The sequence below is a fragment of the Vidua chalybeata genome, chromosome 6 (assembly GCF_026979565.1).
Source record: "Vidua chalybeata isolate OUT-0048 chromosome 6, bVidCha1 merged haplotype, whole genome shotgun sequence".
Classification (NCBI taxonomy): Eukaryota; Metazoa; Chordata; class Aves; order Passeriformes; family Viduidae; genus Vidua; species Vidua chalybeata.
In genome coordinates this window covers 10,035,763-10,057,941 of record NC_071535.1, presented here as the reverse complement: position 1 = coordinate 10,057,941, position 22,179 = coordinate 10,035,763, and the positions used below count along the sequence as shown (strand labels likewise).

Here is a 22,179-nt window from a genome sequence, read left to right as displayed (position 1 = left end):
CCAAGCAGAGCTGACTCTGTAGAGAGGACGTCTGTGGTTTGGTGTCATGCCCCCATGTCTCCTTTGTGCCAGTTGCTTTCTTGAACTTAGAAATGCAAAACTTATGTTCTGCCCTCTTAAACTGTCCTTGAAAATACTGCCTGTGGACTGAAGGCCAGGCAGTATCTGTGCCTTTCATGTAGCTTGCAGCAGGAGCAGTGATGCAGTTGTATGAAACAAATTGGGCCATGGCTATTCTGGTTTCTTCCTTCTAGCTCTGAATGTTTAATGTGCTGTTACAGTTGTATCACCTTATCTTTTTAGTACAGAGTGATAAACCCTGCTCTTTCATTAAGCAACCCAGTCTGTTTGGGAGTCCGTGCAGGAAGTGCATTTAAATGTTACTTTTACTTGGGACTTCTCTAACTCTGTCCTTTTAAGTTCTGCAGTCAAAGGCTTTTTGTTTACTTTTGAGTACTTTGATAAAACCCCTTGAAATATTTCTGTTTGAACAAGAGAATACACAGGATTTACCTGCAAACAAAATGAAAGAGAGTAACTAGAGTAAACTGGAGAATATACACATTTGTATTTTATGGAAATACTAAAAAGATCATGTGACTAGATTTTTTATCAAGAATAATGGTGCAAAAGTAAATTGGAAAAACGCACAAGTTCTTACATTTTATGGTTTAGTTGAGAGGCAAAGAATAACCTGTAGAAGAAAGGCTCCGTCATCCGAGCAGGTGGCAGCTTTGTATGACTCTGTAGACAGGGTAAAAGTAGATAATCTGGTTCCATTTTTCTCAGAATTTTTCTCAGTTTAGTCCCTGAGGTTATTGGTGGTTTCTGAGTAAGCAAGGTGAAAATAAAGTGCAAATTAGTTAATGTGATGGATTAGAAAAAGTTGATTTCTGTGGCAGATTGCAACTTGGAATACCTAAATAAAAATGGTTGAATGCTTGAAATACTTGAAAAAGTGAAACAAAAACTGTGTGATTAAAAGGGGAAATATCAGGGCGTGGGAAGAATGGTCAGTGAGAGCTAAAGAGGCCATGTTTTCAGTTAAAAATGTAAAATCATAGTCCTTCAAATGGTATTACTTGAGATTGGGCTGTAATGCCAGTTTGAGCTCATATTGAGGTACAATATAAACCTTTTACAAGTCACAGATGTTCAGTTGGAAAAGCCACAGAGTGTGCATGATGGGCCTTTGATTACTGGGTTTCAGCTGGGTCATGGCTCCATCTCTGTTGTAATTTAATTTTTACTTAAAATTTATAAAATTAGATTAGGAAGTGTGATTTGTAGTGTGGTCTTGTGTACCACTGGATTTCTTAACTGGGAGTCTGGAAGAATAGTACCAAAATAGCAGGGCAGATATCAGATCAAATTTGTGGAGTGAAATTGCTAATGTGCTCTCATCTCTAAGCTCATTTGTTATACGAGCACAAAAAGATTTTCGTAAGGTGTATCAGTTTTCAATTCAAAAACTGAAAGCAGTTTTATTAAAATTAAATGCCTGCTTGCCATAGGAAGCAGAGTGAATGGACAACATACAACTTGCCAGCTTTGCCTGACCAAGGCTTTTTATTTTGCAAGCCTTTGCCCCCTTCCCCCCAGCACTGCCGGCAGTGCCGCAGCCTCGGTGCCTTTGGAGCCAACTGCACGCGCGACCCGTGGATGCGGGGGAGGCTAAGATGGAAGTGCTTCTGATCTTGCACTTCTGGAGAGAGAGATAAAATATTTGAGGTATGGTGGGGAGGGAAGGGCTGTGCCCAGAAGAGGGTGTGGTGTACAGCGTCTCAGCTGCGGTGTAGCTGCATGCCCGAGTCATCCTTAGGTGGGGAAACAAATGGTGATTAAAGGCTGCCAGTTCTGATTTCTTTGTGTTCCATCTTGCACATCGATACTTCAGCTGCCAGGAAGAAGTTAACCTTGTTAAGGACTTGCTTTGCTTTCCGGAGCAGTAATTCTTGGTATGCCCTCACTGCAGCCCTGACAGCTCCATACTGATACTCAGCAGCACAGCTCTGAAGGGTCGGGTTTCTTGTCTGCTGCTGAGGAAGTTCTGTGGCAGCCACATGCAGCTACTCTTCACTGTTGTTTTAGGACCTAATTACTGCTCTGCTGCTCTTGCTTAGTGAGGAGGAAGCTGTAACTGGTACTTCCCTGCTTTGAAAGAAAAGGGAATTCTTAGAAGTTTTTTCCCATGTTGGTGGTGTTAGTCATAATCACTGTTCTCCACAAATGGACTTGTGTATGCAATTCCAGTGGATATTGGTCTCACTGCAAACAAGTGCTGATGCTACAAAGTTCACTTCCTCCTAGACAAAAAATAAAATAGTTTGATTTTTTTTTCTTTTGAGTTACCAATGCCATTATATGCAAGGGGTTTTTTTGCAAGCTCATGTAGTAGCACTAAATCATTTCTCATTTTCCTGTTTTAGAACTCGGCTCCTCAGCCAAATATTTTTATTCATTATGTGCAGATGTTTTGCCACTTACTTGGGCAATACTTATTGTTAAAGTGCTTAAGTGTTCTTAAACAACAATTTTAACATGGTTCATGTCCTTTCTGACCATGGGTCAATCAGTGTGTTAAGAATTGCAAGAAAAGGATAAGAATTTTAAATGCTCAGGCTTTTCTGTTTGCAGTGAGTCTTTCTTTCTGTTTGCAAGTTATGCTTAGTTTGAGGCAAACTTGTATTGTGTAAAGGCTTTTTGCTTGAGGCTCTTTATTAGATGTAGGACATATTTCAGTGAGCAGTTACCAGGAGAAGCCTAATACACAGGTCAGGCTTGAGCTGGCTTGGGACAACATCCTGTGAAAAGCCTCCTCCTTTAAGGGAGAAGGTGACCAGGAGAAGTTGGTGCTCTGCAGCTGGCACTGACTCACTTTTTAGCAAACTTTTTCAGCATTTTTAAAATATTTGTTACAGTCTTGTGATAGCTACTGTGGGAGCACTTCTAGTCTGTCTTTTGCTGTGTTCAAAGAGAGTTAGCCTAAAAGAACCAGCTTCCATTGCTGGTGCATTGGGGTTTTTTTATTCAGTACTTTGGCTCACAGCATTAATTAAATGGCATTCTTTTCCTGTATCTGACATGGCTTACACTCAAAGGACCAGACCACAACAAAGCTGAAAGCCATTTGTTTGGCAGACTAAGGATGTTTGTCTTTGCCTGGAAACGTTTGTAGAGCTCCTGTTGACGGAAAATGAGCTGTTCAACAAGCTGGGAGTAGCTTTGGATCTCGGTATTAGAAATTAAACTGATGAGAACTGTTTTCAGTTGTTTGTCTGCCTTTCTAGTTTCATTATGACAAGTAATTTTCTAATACTAAGAAAATAATTTTCTGTATTGAGAACCTTTGTGTTACATTTCCTGATATTACGCCTTGTTCTGTGTTCCTGTGGGCAGGGAACCTCAGAGATGTCAGGTTTTATCACACCTGGCTGTTTGCAATGGATTTTATTGTGTGATTATAGTTACTACATTATTTCCTAGAAGCTGATGCACATAATATTTTGGGGGAATGAAATCTGTAAAACCTTTATCCAGCATACTTTGGGAAAGTTGTACGATGTACATTTATCCCTCTATCAGAAATAGACTGTAATACATAGTACAGTGTCAGGAATTTGCAGATATCCTCATCTGTGTCAATATGCAACATATAACAGATAAATTGACTAAGGGTGCACAATCTAAAGTGCATTTTTCTAACTAAAATTACAGTTTGGTGGTGGTATTGTATCCTGTTCTCAAGTATTTTTATTTTTAATTTCCTCTGAGGCAGAAATAGTCTGTTTTTTAAAAGAGCTTGTTCCTAGTCACCCACTTGAACAAATGGCTCATGAAGTAGAAGCTGCTTTTTGACATGATTCATTCAGGTTAGTAAAGCAGAGTAGTCATTTTGTGGACTACAAAAGCGGAGTGTTTTGGTGAGAGTCTGACCCAGCAGGCTTTATCTGGGTATTGGGGGTGGAAAATATCAGATACCAATTGAGAGTGAATTAAGCAAACTCTCTTCAAAACCATAAAAACTGGTAAGAGACTTTCAGTTATATAAGCTGTGATTAAAAATATTAATGGAGTATTCCGAATATGTTATACACCAGTTTAGCTGAAATGAATGAAAAGCAAGAAAAAATAGCTATAGATTCACTGCTTTTAAATTCCTGATGATCAAGAGAGAGATGATGTAGTCTACCCTCTCTGATTACATATGAAAAAGCTCCAGAAATAACATAGTTTAAAAAAGAAAATAAGGCAATTTTACCTCTCTAGAAGATAAAGAAAACGTGTCCACAGAGGTTTTGAAACTATTTTGCATGGCCAATAATTTACTTGATCAATCAATCGTGATTTCATTTAAGCAGCTTGTCATCTAGCAAAGTGTCAGGCACAGACCTGGATAACAAGATAATTAAAAGCATTTGGAAAACTGTTTTTTCTCTGTTCAGGTAGTGTGCCAATCCCAGCTGGTGCTGTAGCAGGGAGAAGGTCTCCTGGTCAGTGCAGTGAGGATTGCTCCCCAGATGCTGGCATTTGCAGAAATTCTGTGATTCTGAAATATCAGAAAGCAGAGAATGGTTAGAACAGCTGGTCTCCAACTTGTGAATTTGTCCTATTGATTAGTTTAAAACCCACCTCTTGCATTTTCTTTTATTAAAAATCACAAAGGCACAAGGATTTTGTTTTGTTGACTCTTTGGTTGTTTTCTGTTTGTTTCTAATGTTTCACCTTTTTTTTTTCTTTAATTACAAAGTTTCACCTTTTCTTTACTTTTATTGAGTAAATACACCCACAAGTTTTTGAGTTGTTACTAATATGTGTAGACATACCAAATTTCTTCACTTTATCTGAAATCTGACCTAAGCCAAATCTTCCAGCACCACTTTTTTTCTTGATGTAATTAACAATGCTGTTATCCCTATTCTGTATTTACAAAACTCTTGTTTTTTTTTCCTATGTCTGCATTCACTTGGAGCTGTGGACTTCTATTCTGCTTCAGTCTCTTTACATGAAGCTCAAGATGATGTTAGGTTACTAATATTCCTGTAGAAATTTGTGTTCATTTTCTAATAAAACCTCATGATTACTCCCACTTTTTGAAGCATGCTGTTAGAAAATAATTGGCACTGAAGAACATCAGCCCTCTGGAGTCTTGGGCTGGCATGGGTGAGCTGCAAGGGAGAGCAGCTACACACTTGACTGCCATGTAGTGTAGTGCATAAAAAGAGAATTCTTTGGTTTTCTGTATACAAGAATATTTGGGCTTCAAGTTTTTTTGTAATAATATTTTATCTTGGAACTGCTTTTAATTAATCTGCTATTTACCAGCTTTGTTCAAAGCAATGTTTTATAGTGCAGAAACATTACCTGTGGCATTTTTAGTATTACGGTTATGAATTTATGTATATCTTACAATAGTCTTTTGCAGAAGCGTTTTGAGAGGTGATAATAATTTAAACTGTTCAGTCATGACTTTGCTTTCATTTCTATTTGTTGAATGTCACTCCATATTTTCATTAAGTTGCAGAAGGACAGAGTGTGATCTGTGTGACAGACAAAGTTGAAATCTTCAGAAATAGTTACTCAAGCAAAGCCCTCTTCACACGAGTACTGGCAGTGGGGGAGGGACAGACAGGACATGAAACATGACAGTACCTTTACAATCAGTACACTATCTCTGGATTTAGGGCAGGGGATATAATGTCATCCTGCAGCTTGAAACGGGCAGTTGTCCCTCACCACCATCCTGCTGGGGTGGGCTAGAGATGGAGTGCTTTTATATGGGGAAGTTGTGTGTTTTCCGTGATTTTTCTGTTAAATAATTCCTGCACCTTGTGTGTCAGTCAGGGTTAACACCAGTGCTTGCATAAAGGGAAGCAGCACGATGGGGTCAGGAAAACACTGTTTGTGTTCTGTCCTGTTAACTTTGGCGAGAGCGTTCAGCGCGTTGCCCTGTCCGGGCAGGCTCAGGCTGTGTCTGGGATTCAGGCAGGGCAGCTGTGCTGGCAGACCCAGGACTGCTGTGCCTCAGTTGCCTTGCAGCAATACTTCTGAAGGGCTGAGGGGTGGCCTTGTCTTCCCTTCTCTCCTTAGAACTTGCTCCTTGCTGGTGATGTTGGATAACATGGTTTTTGCACAATATAAATAGCTGACTTTTCACCTGTGAGCTGCTGTTGTAGCACAGTAATTCTTGGGCTTTGACAATGTACTGAAGAATGCTGAATTCATACCAGCAATATACTGCAGTGGTCTTTTAAAGGTGTTCTGGTGGGGATTCACAAAAATTTGGAGCTGTACTTCTTGTGAAGGGAGTGAAAGATGTGTGAGATGTACTGGTCAGCAGGAAGCTGCATGGGCCCTCAATGCTCTTCTGACCCCTAAAGTCTGCAAACCACAGGGGCTAAGGTCACTTCTTTCCTGAGCTGTCTAGAGTTCTTCCTGGGTGTTTTCAGGTTTTTGAGGGTTGATTTGTCTGGGAGGGGTGTTAAGCAGGCATTTAACTCTTCCCTTCAATAATTGCTTATTTCATGAACTTCATTGATAATGTTTAATAATGTTTGCCCTTTGTGTTTAAATGACTATATCAAAGTCATCAGTCTTTAAGGAGAACAGTTGTTTATTAGTGATTTCATTAACTTATTTCACGTTTTATGTTCATTTCAGCTCTTTAGAGAAGTAAGAATAATGAAGATCTTAAATCATCCAAATATAGGTATCTTGTTTCTTTCACATAATTTCCATTTTTGGAGAAGTTTCAGCTTTTTCACTGTTAAGATTGTTGTGGCATGAGGTTAAAAGATTATTTTGCACTGGAGTGTGAATTTAAGATAGCAGTAATAAATGGTATTTCAGAACTGTGTGTTTAAAAAAATAAAACAAACATTGTGATCCCTTTGCACAGAACTGTTATTTGCATAGCTAACTGATAAATTTGCTCCTTTTGAGTATAGTATTGATTTCTGACTGAATTCAGGCTCTCATTAAAAATTAGCATATACACCAAAACCAAGAAGTGGTCAAGAGTTTTTTCAAGTTTGTACATTTAAATGATGTGGTACTCCTATGGGACTGTCAGCAGACTGGTAACTGATTTGTCACCACGTGTGTCAGTTCAGTGCACATGCGTGGCTGTTGCTGATGCTCAAATCTGTGCATGTTCTGCTTAGTTTAGTTATTTTCCTGAACATAAAGAAGCAAAGTATTGTTTCTTGAGAACATGTTGTTCTGTATGAGTTGACCAAATGTGTTACAGTATTTTCTATTTAAGAACATTGGACAGAAAGCTTCTTTAGAGTAAATAGTCTGATAGTGGCAGGCAAACAGTTTGGGTATTTTTCCCTCACAGAATTCTGTGGGGTGTTAACATAATGCTTCTGCAGCTAGTTAACTGGTGACTAAATGTCTTTCTTTTCTAGTGAAGCTATTTGAAGTCATTGAAACTGAAAAAACTCTCTATTTAATAATGGAATATGCAAGTGGGGGTAAGTACCTTTTTGCTGCAGTGACACACATAAGCAAATTGCCAAGTGAGAGAAAGCACTTGTTTTCTTGAAAGTTTTGCTTTCTTTTTCAGCAAATATTTATGTCAAGGTAGTGTAAAATATTAAGCAAAATCTTTAATATGCACTGGGACTTGTTTGGTCAACATAAATAATAAATGTAACTTGTAAAACCAGCTTCTAAATTGACTACAACTTAGTAACATTTGCTTTTATTTTCACAACTCAAATTAATTTGGAATCTTATCTTGGCCACTGATTGTTCCTGCCCATAACAAATACTAATGTTCTCAATTTACTGTATTCAGTTCCCTACCTCTGGTGTCCTATTTTGTATAAGATATTTGGTAAAATCATGTTCAGATGAAACATTTCTGTGTTTCTTTAATTATTGCTTTCAAAAGCATGAGCACTGCAACTTCTGTTTTTAGATGTTGATGACATCTTACATATCTTAATCACAGGCCTTCTACTGTCACGAATTGTTAGGCTTAGCCTTATGCCATTTTAGAAAGAGCTTAAATGCTCTTCCTGATTCTAGAGGGGATGGAAAAATGCACATTGTGCAGTGTCAGATATTTTCACCAGAGCCAGAATTAAGGTATTCAGGCTTAAGTTACTCCTTGCTGGCTAGAACTTAATATCATTCAGCTTGTCAGTGTGACCCTTGAGCACCAGCATCTGGGAATCTCAAACAGTTGAGGCTTTTCTTTAGGTTTAAGAAGGATGTAGGCTTTTTTTCAGAGAAAATCAGCATTGAATTCAGACTCTTGCATTAGATTATGTGAAGTTTAATCAATTGCTACAAATAAAGCAAGATTCTCTACCCACCTGTGTTTTCTTCCAGCAGCTTCCTAAATGCTCAGCCAAGTTTTGCTTAAACAGGAACAGAGTGGGTATTATACCATTAAAATATTGACTAGTACAGGTGTTTGGGGAGACATCTCTGTGTTCTTTGATAGCACTAGACTTAAAAGTGAAGTCTTATTGCCATCTAGTGATTGGCTTCTACGAGGTAGAAAGGCCAGTGGTTCTCTAGAGGAGTGAGGACCTTTCCTAGGGTGATAAGGCAGAGGTAAGCACTGTACTGGTCTAAAAGGCCAAGAGCAGTACCTTTTGATGTGCCATGCTGTGCAAGACTGGAGTGGCTGGTAATCACAGTGGCAGGCATCAGATTCCTTATTTTCTCTTTATCAAGGTAGAGGTCATCCTGATGCACATGAACTCTGGCTGCAGGATGAAAGACATTATTGCTACAGCTGCAACTCTTCACATAAATTTGGGATAATTCTTTCCCTGGTGTCTTTTTCCCTGAATTATGAAGAAATGTTCAGGTTTGCTGCTTCAAGGTTTTTTAAGAAACAGCTGTGAAATACAGCTGGGAGAGTTATCTGAGTTGAGTATTAAAGAATACACTGCAAAGGGAAGACTATTTTATGGGAAGTGCTGACATTCCCTCAGATAGCTCAGTGGTTACCTTCCCTGCAGTGTGACTCCTTTTTTATTACAATCTGGTGGAGTTGCATCTTTAAAAAAAAAAAAAAGATATTACTCAGCTCTTCCCATGTGAGGTGGCTGTCTACAAAACCATGTTTCCTTGCTCAGTAGGGAATGTTTAAATATTTGAAACCACTTCTGAAGTTTTTATGGTTTTTGTATACTACTGAGCATTTTTTAAAACTGTTAGTAGTTCTTATGTAAATGACTGTTGGTTTCTAGTAAAGAAAATCTCCCATGCTTTCACAAACATGTCAGTGCTTCATTGGCCAGTGGCTTGCACCTAAAGCTCAAACATTGTAGTCTGTATTGACATGCTCTAAAATGACTGCATTGATTAAAGAGGGGGAAAACTGAAACACAGTAGATCCTCAGTAATCTTTAGTCATCCACAGCTGTGCAACAGTGGCCTTGTTCAGTGTACTTTACAGGTATGATGGTTGTGTGAGGGGTTATATCAGTGTGTCCTGCTGTGCTCATTTTTGTGACCCTCCTTGTGGGGTCACAAGGAGGTTAAAGCCTAGGTTAAAGCTAAGGTTTTTGATTAGAACCATTTTATACACATGCACAAAATAAAATTCTAGTGTCGGTATGATAGCATTTACAAATGTCATCAGCTATTCTCATATATGAAGCTTTTTTTTTTTCTGAAGCAAAAGAAACTCTTGTGAGAAAGTCTGTGAAGGGGTAGATATCATCTTTGTTTACAAAACAGAAGTATGCTGCTCAGTTTCTATCCTAAGTAATTGGAAGGAAATGGTTTCCTTTGTGTATATCCAGTCACTCATTATTTTCTTGTAAAAGAGATGATGGTGTAGTAAATTGCACAGCAGTTGTGCCTTGTTCTCTTGAGCTCTCCTGTAATCATAAACTTGAAGTACAGTAATTCCAGTGAAGCTGCTGTGGGCAACTGCTGGAGAAGAATCTCTACATTCTGGAATTGGCATTAATGTATCTTGTTATTGAATTGTAGGGGAGGTGTTTGACTATCTGGTTGCACATGGAAGAATGAAGGAAAAGGAGGCTAGAGCTAAATTTAGACAGGTATGTATAACATTCCTGGATGTCAGCTTTCCCCTCACCCCTGTTTTTAATGCTGAAATGAGTAAAACAGCTGTCCTTTGCATTTGACTTACAGCAGTGTTCAGCATGTTGTGGGCTTGTAGCTCTGAGTAAGAAAAACCTTATGTCACAGCAGTACTTTGAAGGAGTCAGTAATCTGTTCAGTGGTGCTGGTTTCCTTAGTGCTGAGTGCCAGGGTGTCCAGGAGTGCCAGAGCACAGAGACTGCTTGGTTTGGAAGTGTATTCCCTTCCAAAATACATTTCCTCTGGGCTGATTTCATATGTCCTTAGCTCAGCAGGTCTGTAACATTTTGGAAGTTGTTCAAATGTAGCAGGCTACTAACAGGCCAGTTTCAAAATGCAGACGGTGCATGTAGTAGGGATCCATTCACATTCATCTGCTTACATGAGAAGATACTGTTTAATAGTTCTAAAAAGTCACAGAAAAGTAATGTCTAGACTTGTTAGTTTAGCTTTCTTTATGATGAATAAGCTAGCCCTGCCAAGATGTTGGAATTTCATTGATCTGTAAAAAGCTTTTCCATTCTACAGTCAAGCAGTACTGAACATAACCAGATACTTTTGCATAAGTAATTTAAATCCAAATGTCTGCTCTTGTAGCATCTGGAGTTTCAGATCTGACCAGTCTTATACACTTGTTTTCTGCTCTTGTGCTGAAATTTGTAAATGCCTATTCCCTTTGGTCACTTGGATAGCCTCAGTAATGTTGTAAAAAATAATAAATGTCGAAATTCTGCTCCAGCTTAATGGCACTTGAAAATAATGAGTAGAGACAAGAGTGTTTTTTTGAATGATATGTAGGGGTTTTGAACTGCTGGATCATGGCAGTGATGTGTCAGTTTCTGTGTTGGAAGGGGAGGCTCTGATGGTTTCACTTTTAAAGCAGGGTCACACATGACAGAAATTTGATGTAAGATATGACACTTCCAGGAACTAAATTAATGATTTTGCTTTGTTTTCTCTCATCTTATTAAATCTTGTATTTACCCTTTTTAGTCTTTTGAGGGGAAAAAACCCACACCAAAACCACCACCACCAAACAAACAAAACATCCCAAAATCAGCTGTAGACTTCATCTCCCCAGAAGTCATTTGTGATTACTGGAGTTATACAGCTTGACAGTAGGGAAAACTTTTTTTATTCTTCAGCAAAGTCTTACATGTCTTTTTAAAGCTGCTGCCTTCACTTTCATATTCTGGTAGGTAGAGAGTTTTCCTTTGTGATTGAAGGTTTTTGGTTTATGCTTCTGTGCTGTGTTGGGAGTAGAAGTGGTGGGATGTGAAACAGTCATTCCCATTCAGCCATCTCTTCTAAATTCCTGGCTGTTGCCTTTGTAATGTCACTTGAAGAGCTTCAGAGTAACTTGAGAGGATTGACTGTTCTCTCTCAGATGTGAATATTGGAAACTTCTGATATTTGCTCTCAGTCCTCAATTTCTTTCGTCAGGAGATAGTGGAAAAAGATCTTGCAGTAATTACATTAAAATTACATGTTTCTTCAACAAATACCTATTTTTCTCTAACAATTTCACTCCCCTTTAAGTAAAAATTTACAGAAACAGGTCAAACATGCTTTACAAGTACACTTAGTGCTTAATTGTATGGGATAATGTGGGTTGTACAGGATATATGTAGCTTCATTTTCAAAAAGAAGTGTGGAGGAAAAGAATTTAAAAGGGAGTTACCTGCTGAGCTGGGTATTTGACCTATAAAGAATTTGGTTTATGTACTCTCAGCCTGATGATTTTTTGAGTTGGTTTGTTGGGTTTTTTTTGGTGGGTTGTTTTTTTTTTGGTTGTTTTTTTTTTGTTTTTTTTGTTTTTTGGTTTTTTTTGGGTTTTTTTTTTTTTTGTTTTTTGGTGGTTTTTTTTTTTATATTTCAGTAGAATAAAGGCTGTTTATAAAGATATATAGATGGCTTCACTTGTATGCACTGGAATACATTTTCAGTTTTTTCATGCAAGTCTGCTGGTGAAGACTGCTGTGCTCTGTCCTCCCCCAACAGCCGATTTCCTGGCTGCTGAGCTCAACCAGTTTTAGAGGACCTTGATCTCAAAGAAGGGAGGTTCTTGAAAACTTCAAAAGCGTCAGTTCCTGGGAAAAATGAGAGAAGCCTAGAAATAAGCAGAGGAGAGAAACTGTAGCACAAGCTGATTGGGCTTAGCTAGAGAGAAAACCATTCATGCTGGATGAAAGTCAGGTAACTTTGATCAGAGCTTGGCATTTTGTTAGATGCTAAAGCTCAGGCTGAGGGACAGTGTCAGAGGAAACAAGGAAACTAGATCTTGCTGGGTTCACAGATCATGAAACTATTCATTTCACCTTACTGTAGTCCTGGAGTAGCTTTGTATTGCTTTTGGGCATTGTTGGAAGAAGAATGCACTCTGCAGACCTTTTATCTGATGCAGTGCAGCTGTTCTCTGTTAGATAGAGACTTATGACATAATAGTCTTCTTTTTTTTTTAAAATTTGTTAACTGTTTTAGCAGACAGTGGCTCTTTCTGAACTGAAGAAACAGTTGTGCCATGGTATTGAGATTAGTTCTTACAATAGGTTGTATTGTATCTTGTTTTCAGATCATGTTTCTTCTTTCAGTAGATGTGACTTCTGGATCAAACACTTGTGTTTTGTCTGAGGAGACACTTCCTCTCTAGCAGGCAAAGAGAAGAATTTGATAATTCTTCCTTCTTTGCTTGTTAAAGATAAAAAGGAACTATTTTTTAGTCCATTTTGTTAAACATATATAAGGTTTTTAGCAGGAAAATAGAATGTAAAAGACAGTAATCATATTATTTCAGTTGCACTTGACAAGAAACACAGGAGAAGTTACAAAGTCTAAGAATACAACTGTGCTATACAGTTCTCCATTTCAAACTCCTTTTGTGTAGCCATGTGTGAGAAATTCAGATTGAGAATGTTTAGCATTCTTAATGTCACCCTAATTCTTCTTTTCCATTACAGATTTCCAGGCAGTTCTGGTTCAGTTTCATCCTTTTTCCACAGAAAAATCTGATGCAGAGCAGCAAATCCCCATACATTTGTGTGTATTAATACCCTCTCTTTTCTTCAAGCAATAAGATCTGGCCTTCTTCAGTCTTCTCACTGTTTCCCTACTGAAGCAATTTAGAGTTCTTAATGCCAGTAGATGTTAGGACAGATCTTAGAAAATTATAAAATCCACAAAATACATCTTATTGGTGTGTTCCAGTAAAGCAACAGAATGCTCTTAGCAGTGTGGAAGGGGCCTTGAGAGGTCATTCATCCTTTTGTCATTTAATCCTTTTAGAGAATGGTTCTTCTGCCTAGAGAGAACTTCTCCTTCAAAACCTATATTTATACAGATTTTTAAAATCACTCTTTAGAAAAGTTTTTCAATGTTCCAGTAGTTACTTCCAGCAAAAAGCTCAGATGCTTTTTCCCCTCTTCACCTGCCAAGTGTCAGAAAATTCCTCACACAAGAAGGTTAAGAAGTGAGGGAGCTGTCAATGGAAACAGTGATGGAAAGTGGAGGACAAGGGTTTCAGTCTGGAGCAGCCATGCTTTGTGCTATTTTTCATTCAGTTATGTTCTTCAATTATTAATGTCCTACACATTTCATTATTTCACTTCACGTGGATTGGACTCACTTCTGCAGTCTCTGTGCCATCCTGTTGCAATGCAGAGGAGTTCAAAAGCATCTCCAAAGGAAGCTACTGATTGATCATCTGCTCAGCCTTCTGCTCTTAGGCAGGCAGAATAAAGCAGTTCAGGAGTGAGTGGTGATGGTGCTGTGTCTCTGCAATCCTGAATAAAGCCTGAGGTGTTTGTCATGCTGTCAGCACTGGAAGCCCCTGCAGGGTGAGCTTGTGACTGGCACTGAGATAATGGTAGCAGAGAGAAAAGGAAGGGAAACCAAAAGAATGGGACAAGTGTTGGCATGGAAGCACTTTGGCAGTTTCAGTAACTGAAAAAGGCTGAACTTGGAGTCTGAAAGAGGGAGCCAGTACATGAAGGAAAAAGCAAAACCAGAAGGAAGGTGTAGGGAATGGAAATAGTATTTCAACTTGCCACCGTCTGCTTTTTAAGGTGACATTCTGCGTGTGAGTGATTCAATATTACAGGGCACAAAGATCACTTTGGTGCTTAAGTTTCAAATACAAAACTTACTGGTGCATCAGTTATTTGACCTACCAAGATCCTACCAACACCTTTCATGTGCTCTAAATGCTGAGGGAGAGAACCCTTGCTCCTTTACCAGTACAGGGGATCCTTACACTAAACTGGTGATCTGATCAGGAGTTATTTTCTCGTAACAGTAATGCTACCTCATCTTTCTGCTGGGGAGGCCTTCTTACTCTTGAATGAAGACTGAAAATATATTTATTTAAATGTAGTTACTATTTTTATGTATTTTAAGAAGTATTTCCACTTATTTTAAGAAGTCATAGCACCTGCCTCAATTCTGACCATGCATGCATGACAAAATGCATTTGACTGCATTTGTGGTCGTGTAAGAATAATACTTTATCCGGCTTTTCCATACATGTGAAGTTCTGAAGCAATGCTTATGAAGCAATGTGCTAATGCTCTAAGAAGCAATGTACTATGACACTGCACTCTGTAAACAGCTTATATGCTTTGCTAAATAAAGCAGGCAAAACTTTATGATATTTGGAAATTATCATGGAAGAAATTATTCCATTATGCTTGAGAGACATAAGAGAGTTTTTCCATTGAGCTTGCTATGGTATACAAAATATACTAAACCATATGCACATCTCTATCAGATGCATAGTTGCTTCTCATGGCATAAATTTTGACAAACAAGCTGTTTCCCAGTAGTTTCTCAAGTAACCAAAGCCCATTTCTTACCCTTTTCTCTCTGGCATGACATGAAAAATCACCTTTGGAGATGGCCTGGAAAACCTCAGTCAGGGGGGAAAGCTTTTATAGCTGTATACAGTATTGGAATGGAAATACTTCAGTAACCTTTCTGAAAGTCATTGCTTCTACTGGTCTATAATTAGCCCCACAGGAAAAACAAAATCCTCGTTCAAGTATAGGAGAAAGCAAATAGATCAAATAACATTGAAGTTATTCAGCAGCTTTTTCCCAGATATACTGGTCACTGTAGGAATTGGTTATGTAGCTCTGACAGGATAACTTCATGTCAACTTCAGTAGTAAATGTTGAAATCTTTGATAAAAGCTCCTGCTTTTTTGAGATGTCACTTACATAATTTGGCTTGTTTTCTATCCAGATAGTATCTGCAGTGCAGTATTGCCATCAAAAGCATATTGTTCATAGAGATCTCAAGGTGAGTAGGAAAAAGTGTGTGCAGTGTATGTGTGTCAGCTTCTGTACCTGTGGGTGTGACCTTTATTGTTTATAAAATACAGTTTATACTGAGCTTTCTGATTTATTTATTTATTTACCTATGTTATAGCGAGTCTTGAGACATATTTGCAGCTTAGAACCATTTTAAATAAAAGGAAGAGGATTTATAAGGCTTTTAAATGCAAACATTTAAGGGCTGCTGAAAGATAACCTCTCCCCCAGCGGTCACATTCAGATCTGATGCAGGTCAGTGTTAGCTGAGTAATCTTTTTTTTGTTTTTTTTTTTTTGAAGTGGTAGTTTGATAGAGATATAACAAGAATTGCTGTTGAACAGAATGATTTACCAGTAGTGATAATGAAACTGAAGTATGGCTTCTTTGTAGCTTGGCATGAAACAGCATATCTCTTCTTTAAACTGTGCCTTTTATATTAATAGTACTGCTACATAGGTTGTTCAACTTGTCTAGCTTTGTAACTTAAAAAAAGCAAAAAACAATACCACCACTAAAAAAAAGAACACTTGAAAACACTTTAAAGATTATGTTTATTACCAAACTATTGCAAGAATACCACATGCTATCAAGTATGAATAGTGAGGCTATATCTTATTTTCATCTGAATAGATCAAAATGTAAGATACATTTCTGTGGAGAAAAACAGATGGTAACAAGGCAGTGAAACAGCTCCCATAGCTTGAAGCCATTGTACAGAGATTTTTAAAACAGGATATGCTAATGATTGACTAAAGCACACCTAAAGATCTTGCAAGGAAGGGAATGTTAATGGCTATTTCAGCTTCTTGCCTTTAAGAATGAATAAAAGCAACCAATAGCATTCTAAATCAAGTGTTTTATTCATCTACAAACCATTCTTTCTCTTCCAGGCTGAAAATCTATTGCTAGATGCAGATATGAACATTAAAATAGCTGACTTTGGTTTTAGCAATGAGTTTACAGTTGGAAATAAACTGGACACCTTTTGTGGCAGCCCACCATATGCTGCTCCAGAGCTCTTTCAAGGGAAGAAATATGATGGACCTGAAGTAGATGTTTGGAGTTTAGGTGTTATTCTTTATACTCTTGTGAGTGGATCTCTTCCCTTCGATGGACAGAACTTAAAGGTAGACTATGTTGGATATGTTTAGCTAATATTTTATCTAATATTTTAAGTGACTTGCTGCTTACAACTTACTGTCTGTTCTTGTTCTGTTACCAAGGAACTTAGAGAAAGAGTGCTAAGGGGAAAATACAGGATTCCCTTCTACATGTCCACAGACTGTGAAAACCTCCTCAAACGTTTCCTGGTGCTAAACCCAACAAAAAGAGGCACTCTAGAGGTAATTGCACAAATGAGGTCCATCAGAAGGCTCAACATATTTTGCAAACTGCATTTTTGAGCTGTAACTTATTATTTCCATACTGTTCCTGTGCATATTTGGGGTGGGTTTTGGAGGTGGGATTGTTGATGAAAGCACATGACTCTTCAAAGATATTGTTTACTGGACTTGTAATATACCTGACTCCATCTACTTTCAAAATCAATGTGTCCCTATGCTTTCTATGTCATATAACTTTTCTTGGTGGTGAGCTTGTGGATTTCTGCATTAATGGATGATCCACCACATTGTTTTCCACATTTTCAGTTGTGAACTGGAGGTACTGGCTGTTGTAGTTGACTTTTACCTGCCTTTTATACCCTCATGGAGGAGTAAAGACCAAAACAGGGCTCCCCTGGACTTCTGTTGGTGGAGCTTGGAATTCCAAGCCATGTCAAAGTTGTCACACTGCTCCTGGTCTGTATTGCAGGCTTTTGGCTCTCAGCTGTGAGCTGGAGTACAGCTGACTGGGCAGAAGCTTGGCTTGATGTGCACAGCTGATTCTCCTCACTGGAGCAAAGCAATAGGTGTTGGAAATGTTCTGGAAAATAAAAACTAGGAAAGACCTTAGTGTTTGTTGCATAAAGAAGTTGTTCTTCTCACAGCTTGTTTTCTCTGCTGCTAACCGTACTGTACTAACAAACCTTTTTTTTTTTTTCATAGCAAATTATGAAGGACAGGTGGATAAATGCAGGGCATGAGGAGGATGAACTTAAACCTTTTGTTGAACCAGAACTAGACATCTCGGACCAGAAAAGAATAGGTAATTGAGTACTTTCCAGGACCACAATACTGTTTGCATGATGTGGAAGTGTTTTTGGTTTTTTTCCTCCACCACCACTCTGTATTTGTTTGACATTAGGAAAAAGTAACTAATCCTTTAAAACTGATACTTGATCAGGTTTATGTTCTCAAAATTAATAATTCTGGTTTAATTCTTTAAATGTTCTATCCTTTCTCTTGAACACTCAGCCAGCCTGAACATGAGAGTTTCAGTTACTTACAGAATGTCTGCTTGGTTTTAGATATTATGGTAGGAATGGGATATTCTCAAGAAGAAATTCAAGAATCCCTTAGTAAAATGAAGTATGATGAAATCACAGCTACATACTTACTCCTAGGAAGGAAGTCATCAGAGGTAAGTATCATTCTTAAAATTGCAAAGAAGCAAATCAGAAAGTGTCCTTAGCAAAGTTAGAAGCAGAAATTAAGTCAGTTACTGTAGGCACTGCATTCCTGCACAAAAATCCATTGCACTTAAAAGTCATGTTGTTCTACTCATCAGCAGTCCAAATTAAGCAGATTTGTTCTCACCTGATTTTGAGCCAGTGAACTCTTGCCTTTAGGCTCTCCAGAACTGCTCTGTTTGCTCAGCAGTTTCTGTCCTGGCTAGTCTAGGAGCTCAGGTGAATGTGCCAGCTGTAACTATTTTAAGAGAACCAAGGAGCAGCAGGACTGACCAACCTGAAAAAGTTCTTGCATTGTAGATTACCTTTCCATACAATGCTGAGAGGGCTCAGCATCAGTAAGCTGCTCTTGGTTCCTCTGCTGGAGGAGTTGGTTTGGTGGCCTCTACAAAGTGTATCCTCTCTTCCTGTTAAAATCTTGGAGAACTCTAAAGGGGGAGTTCTGAAAGGACAAATGGGTTTTCTTTACTGATTATCCTTTGAGGAGCTGCAAATTCCACTGAGTTTTACTTATGACAGTTGTACAACAGCCCTAAAGAAGGTGGGACCTCTAAGCAAGTGCCCATGCCATCAGTAATTTCCCATGTAGCAGAGCCATCTTCCACCTCCCTGTTCCTGCTCCCAGAATGTGGTGCATGTTTTAATTTGTTTTGTCTGAACTTTTTGTTTTAATACTCTCGTTTGTATTGTAGTTGGATGCAAGTGATTCAAGCTCCAGCAGCAATCTTTCACTTGCCAAAGTTAGGCCAAGTAGTGATCTTAACAATAGCACTGGACAATCTCCTCATCACAAAGTTCAGAGAAGCATATCTTCTAGCCAGAAGCAGCGGCGGTACAGTGATCACGGTGAGCATTTCTCATTTTCAGTCTTGCAGAGTACAGTGACTTCAGTTCTGCTCTGTTTCTGGATTTGCCTCCATCCCCCAAGTGTAAGGAGCATGACAACAGCATAGTTCACAGCATGGTTAAATATTTTAGTGAATAACTGGTTTTTAAAATCGGTTTTGTTAAAAAGCCTTCAAAAGAGCTTTTAGAGGAACACTGAATACACCAACTTAATTCTCTTGTTCTGCCTTGTGTTGTCCCTTATATTCCTGACTGTGCTGGCAAAGTCTTGTTACACAAATTGAAGAGAATGTTGCAACCCCCTTTTTCATGAAAAGCACAGCACTCCTCCCCCATGCTCTTGTATGTCTGTTCAGCTTTTGTTTTCTTTTGACACTAGTAGGTCAGCTTGTGTCTAAAACTTGAAGAAATGTCAGTTTGCCAATATTTCTGGTTTCCTGTTTCCTGAGGGTAGTGTCACTTGGTTGTCCCTCAGGAATTCAATTTCTAAAGAACAATGACTCTGACAAACTTAAAACTCTTCTGCTTAATGAGAGTGCAATATAGTAGATTAGAATTTTCTAAATGTCTTAAAATTACTCCTGCTCAGACACTTAACTCATGAAAGGAATCCCAGTTTAGGCCTACATTCTCTGTATTCAGAAGTTGCTTTCCTTGGGGAGTCTTGGGGATGCCAATTATGGGGGTTTTGATAATTGTAAAATATGTTTTAGCTACATATTATATATTTATATGTTTATGTATTTCATTTATGTATTTATATGTTTATGTATTCTTTATATGTGGGTATACACATACATACACTTTTTGATTAATTCTTAATTAAAACATTTAACTAAGAAGTTGATGTAATTTGATGTATCCTCTTCAGAGGTGTGAGATGTCAGAAAACACCATCCTGACCCACCCCACAGGCTTTGCCCAGTGTCCAGGAGGCTGTTACAGCAACAGGGAGCTTGGCACTGTTGAAGGGGCTTCCTGATTCTCAGGTGTCAGAGCAGTTGTCTGTTCCTGGCCCGCGTGGGGAGGCTGGTGCTGAACCAGTGCCTGTGCCATCAGTGCTGCTGGTGCCCCAGAGCTGTGTCACCACCTGCCTGTCTCAGGAAATTGGCTTGAACAGCTCGTGGCAGCACTGTGCTAATGAGGGATGGTCTGGTTTGAATGAGTCAGTTACTTGTTAAGTGTCTTTAAGATGTCTCTAAAGCGTTTTTCTAGCAAGCCAAATGAGAAACCTTAATGAAATTCCTGGAACTTTAATGGAAATCAAGTTATACCTTCACCTTACAAGGTTTTTGTTTTTCACAATATTCCACTGTTGCCTGAAATACATCTATATCGATAATTTAATTATGTTTTTGCAGCTCTGGTTCCCAGTGTTAACTATGTTGGTTCTCATGTGTGAATATATTTCCATTGTGATAAAAAATAGTTACTGAACTTCCGAGAAGAAAAATCCTTTTCCTGTTTCTTTTGTTTGTTAAGCTGGACCATCCATCCCCTCAGTAGTGGCATATCCTAAAAGAAGCCAGACTAGTACTACAGACAGTGACCTCAAAGAGGAAGGAATTCAGTCAAGAAAATCCAGCAGTAGTGCTGTTGCAGGAAGAGGAATTGCACCAGCTAGCCCAATGCTTGGAAATGCCAGCAATCCCAATAAGGCTGATATTCCTGAACGTAAGAAAAGTTCAGCTGTCCCTAGTGTAAGTAGAAATGTTTATTTATCAAAACCATTAATTTTTTGAGGCAAAAAAAATGTTAAACTTGTGATTTCGGTGGTGCTGATTTTTCTTTTCATTTATCAAGAGTAAATGTAGGCATTTTTTCCCTTGCAGTGTCAACTATTCACATTACCTCTTAATAGTCTTGAAGTAGTCAGTATTCATAATTAGCATTAGTAGCTCTTGGTAAACAGACATGATTTGGATATTAAAAAAAAGTAAAACCATAAAAAGCTAGTTATGTTACTCCTGATATCACCAACCACTCCTCTGTGGCCTCTGTACATAAGAATGAAATCTCTATTTTTGTTATCCTGTTTTATAGTTTCATGTGTATAAGGAGCCACCTAATCTTTGTCCTCAAACATTACAATTTTAAGTCATAATTATGTTGTTAAGATTATCAAAGAAATGTACTTCTAAAAACCCTTCAAATATGTATTTCAGCCTGTATTCAAAAGGAGTGTGCCTGGCTTTTGTCCTTGTGGGCTTCCTCCACCTGCCTCTAAACCACAACAACAACAAAAAAAGAATATTTAAAGGAGCAAAAGTAGTGAATGTTCATGGTTTAGCAACAGGCATTGTGCCAAAAGAAAGAAAATCCTTTGTTCACTTTGGCTTTAACCTGTGTTCTCTGTGGTTCCTCCCTCAAAGAATCTGTTTTCACATAATGCTTCAGTCATGTAACATTTCTAAAACTTCCTTCTTTTCAGAAGAAAAAAATTCTCAGTCTTTTTGTTCAATTTGTTCAACTTGCAACAGAACTTTTTTTTTTTTTTTTAAACTTAACTCATCCCACAAGGCTGTCATAGTTCTTTGGTCATATAAATAATTAGCACCATTACTTACAACAAATGAGAACATTACTTCCTGAGCTGCAGGACAGTCTGGAGCAAAAGAAGTGAAATGAAACTTGTTTTAATTTATTGGCCCTGTATTGTCAGTGGCTAGTAGTGACTTGGCTTGAGGATATCAGCCCAAGAGTTTCCTTGGAAAAACACATCTTCTACTATAGCAGCTGTTATTCATAAATGTGAACAAGAACTCAAGATTTTGGGGGACTCTTTTTTTATTTTTGTGGTCCTCCACAGTTTCCCTTTGTTCTTGATCAGTCCAGAAACCATTCAGATTTGGTTTTTTCTTAAAAGAAAGTTCTTAGCTATTGAATCTCAAAATGGTAGGATAATCAAATCAGTTTTGTCCTACATTGGACTTCACTTGGTATTGTATGGTGCCTTATTCCAAAGATTTGTGTCACAGTTACAACATACTTTGCATTCAGTATCTTTTCATCTGCTGTTCTGTGCCACTTCCAAATACTGGGGATTTATTCCAGTAGCTTATTTCAAATTTCTTACTACTGTACCTGAAATAAAATTTCAGCTCATAACCATATGATGCTTCCCTGACTCAGTGTGCAACTGGTCCAGCAGATCTTTTACTAGCAGTGATACCAGGTGGTGAACAGGAAATCAGATTTTTCTTGTTACTCAATAATTAGTGTTTAAAATTGTCTCTCTTTACAGCTCTTCACACCAGACAGTTCAAACTCTTTTTTTGTTCTTTCCTTTTTCTCTCCCCTGCAAAAGACTGCAAAGATGAAACTTTGGCTTTCTGGTTGTTGGGAATGAAGGGAAGCATTGAGTTTCTATTCATTTTC

General features: G+C 38.2%; 1 protein-coding gene across 15 annotated transcripts in view; it reads left to right on the top strand.

The window, feature by feature from the left end:
• Positions 1-22,179, top strand: part of MARK3 (microtubule affinity regulating kinase 3) — a 65,535-nt gene that overhangs the window by 19,442 nt on the left and 23,914 nt on the right. For all 15 annotated transcript variants that reach the window (XM_053944477.1, XM_053944475.1, XM_053944471.1 and 12 more), the window contains 10 exons: positions 6,661-6,709; positions 7,413-7,478; positions 9,967-10,037; positions 15,316-15,372; positions 16,277-16,513; positions 16,610-16,729; positions 17,432-17,531; positions 17,794-17,906; positions 18,648-18,801; positions 20,284-20,501. In XM_053944477.1, the coding sequence (XP_053800452.1) occupies positions 6,661-6,709; positions 7,413-7,478; positions 9,967-10,037; positions 15,316-15,372; positions 16,277-16,513; positions 16,610-16,729; positions 17,432-17,531; positions 17,794-17,906; positions 18,648-18,801; positions 20,284-20,501 (1,185 nt within the window). The remainder of the gene's footprint in view (positions 1-6,660; positions 6,710-7,412; positions 7,479-9,966; positions 10,038-15,315; positions 15,373-16,276; positions 16,514-16,609; positions 16,730-17,431; positions 17,532-17,793; positions 17,907-18,647; positions 18,802-20,283; positions 20,502-22,179) is intronic.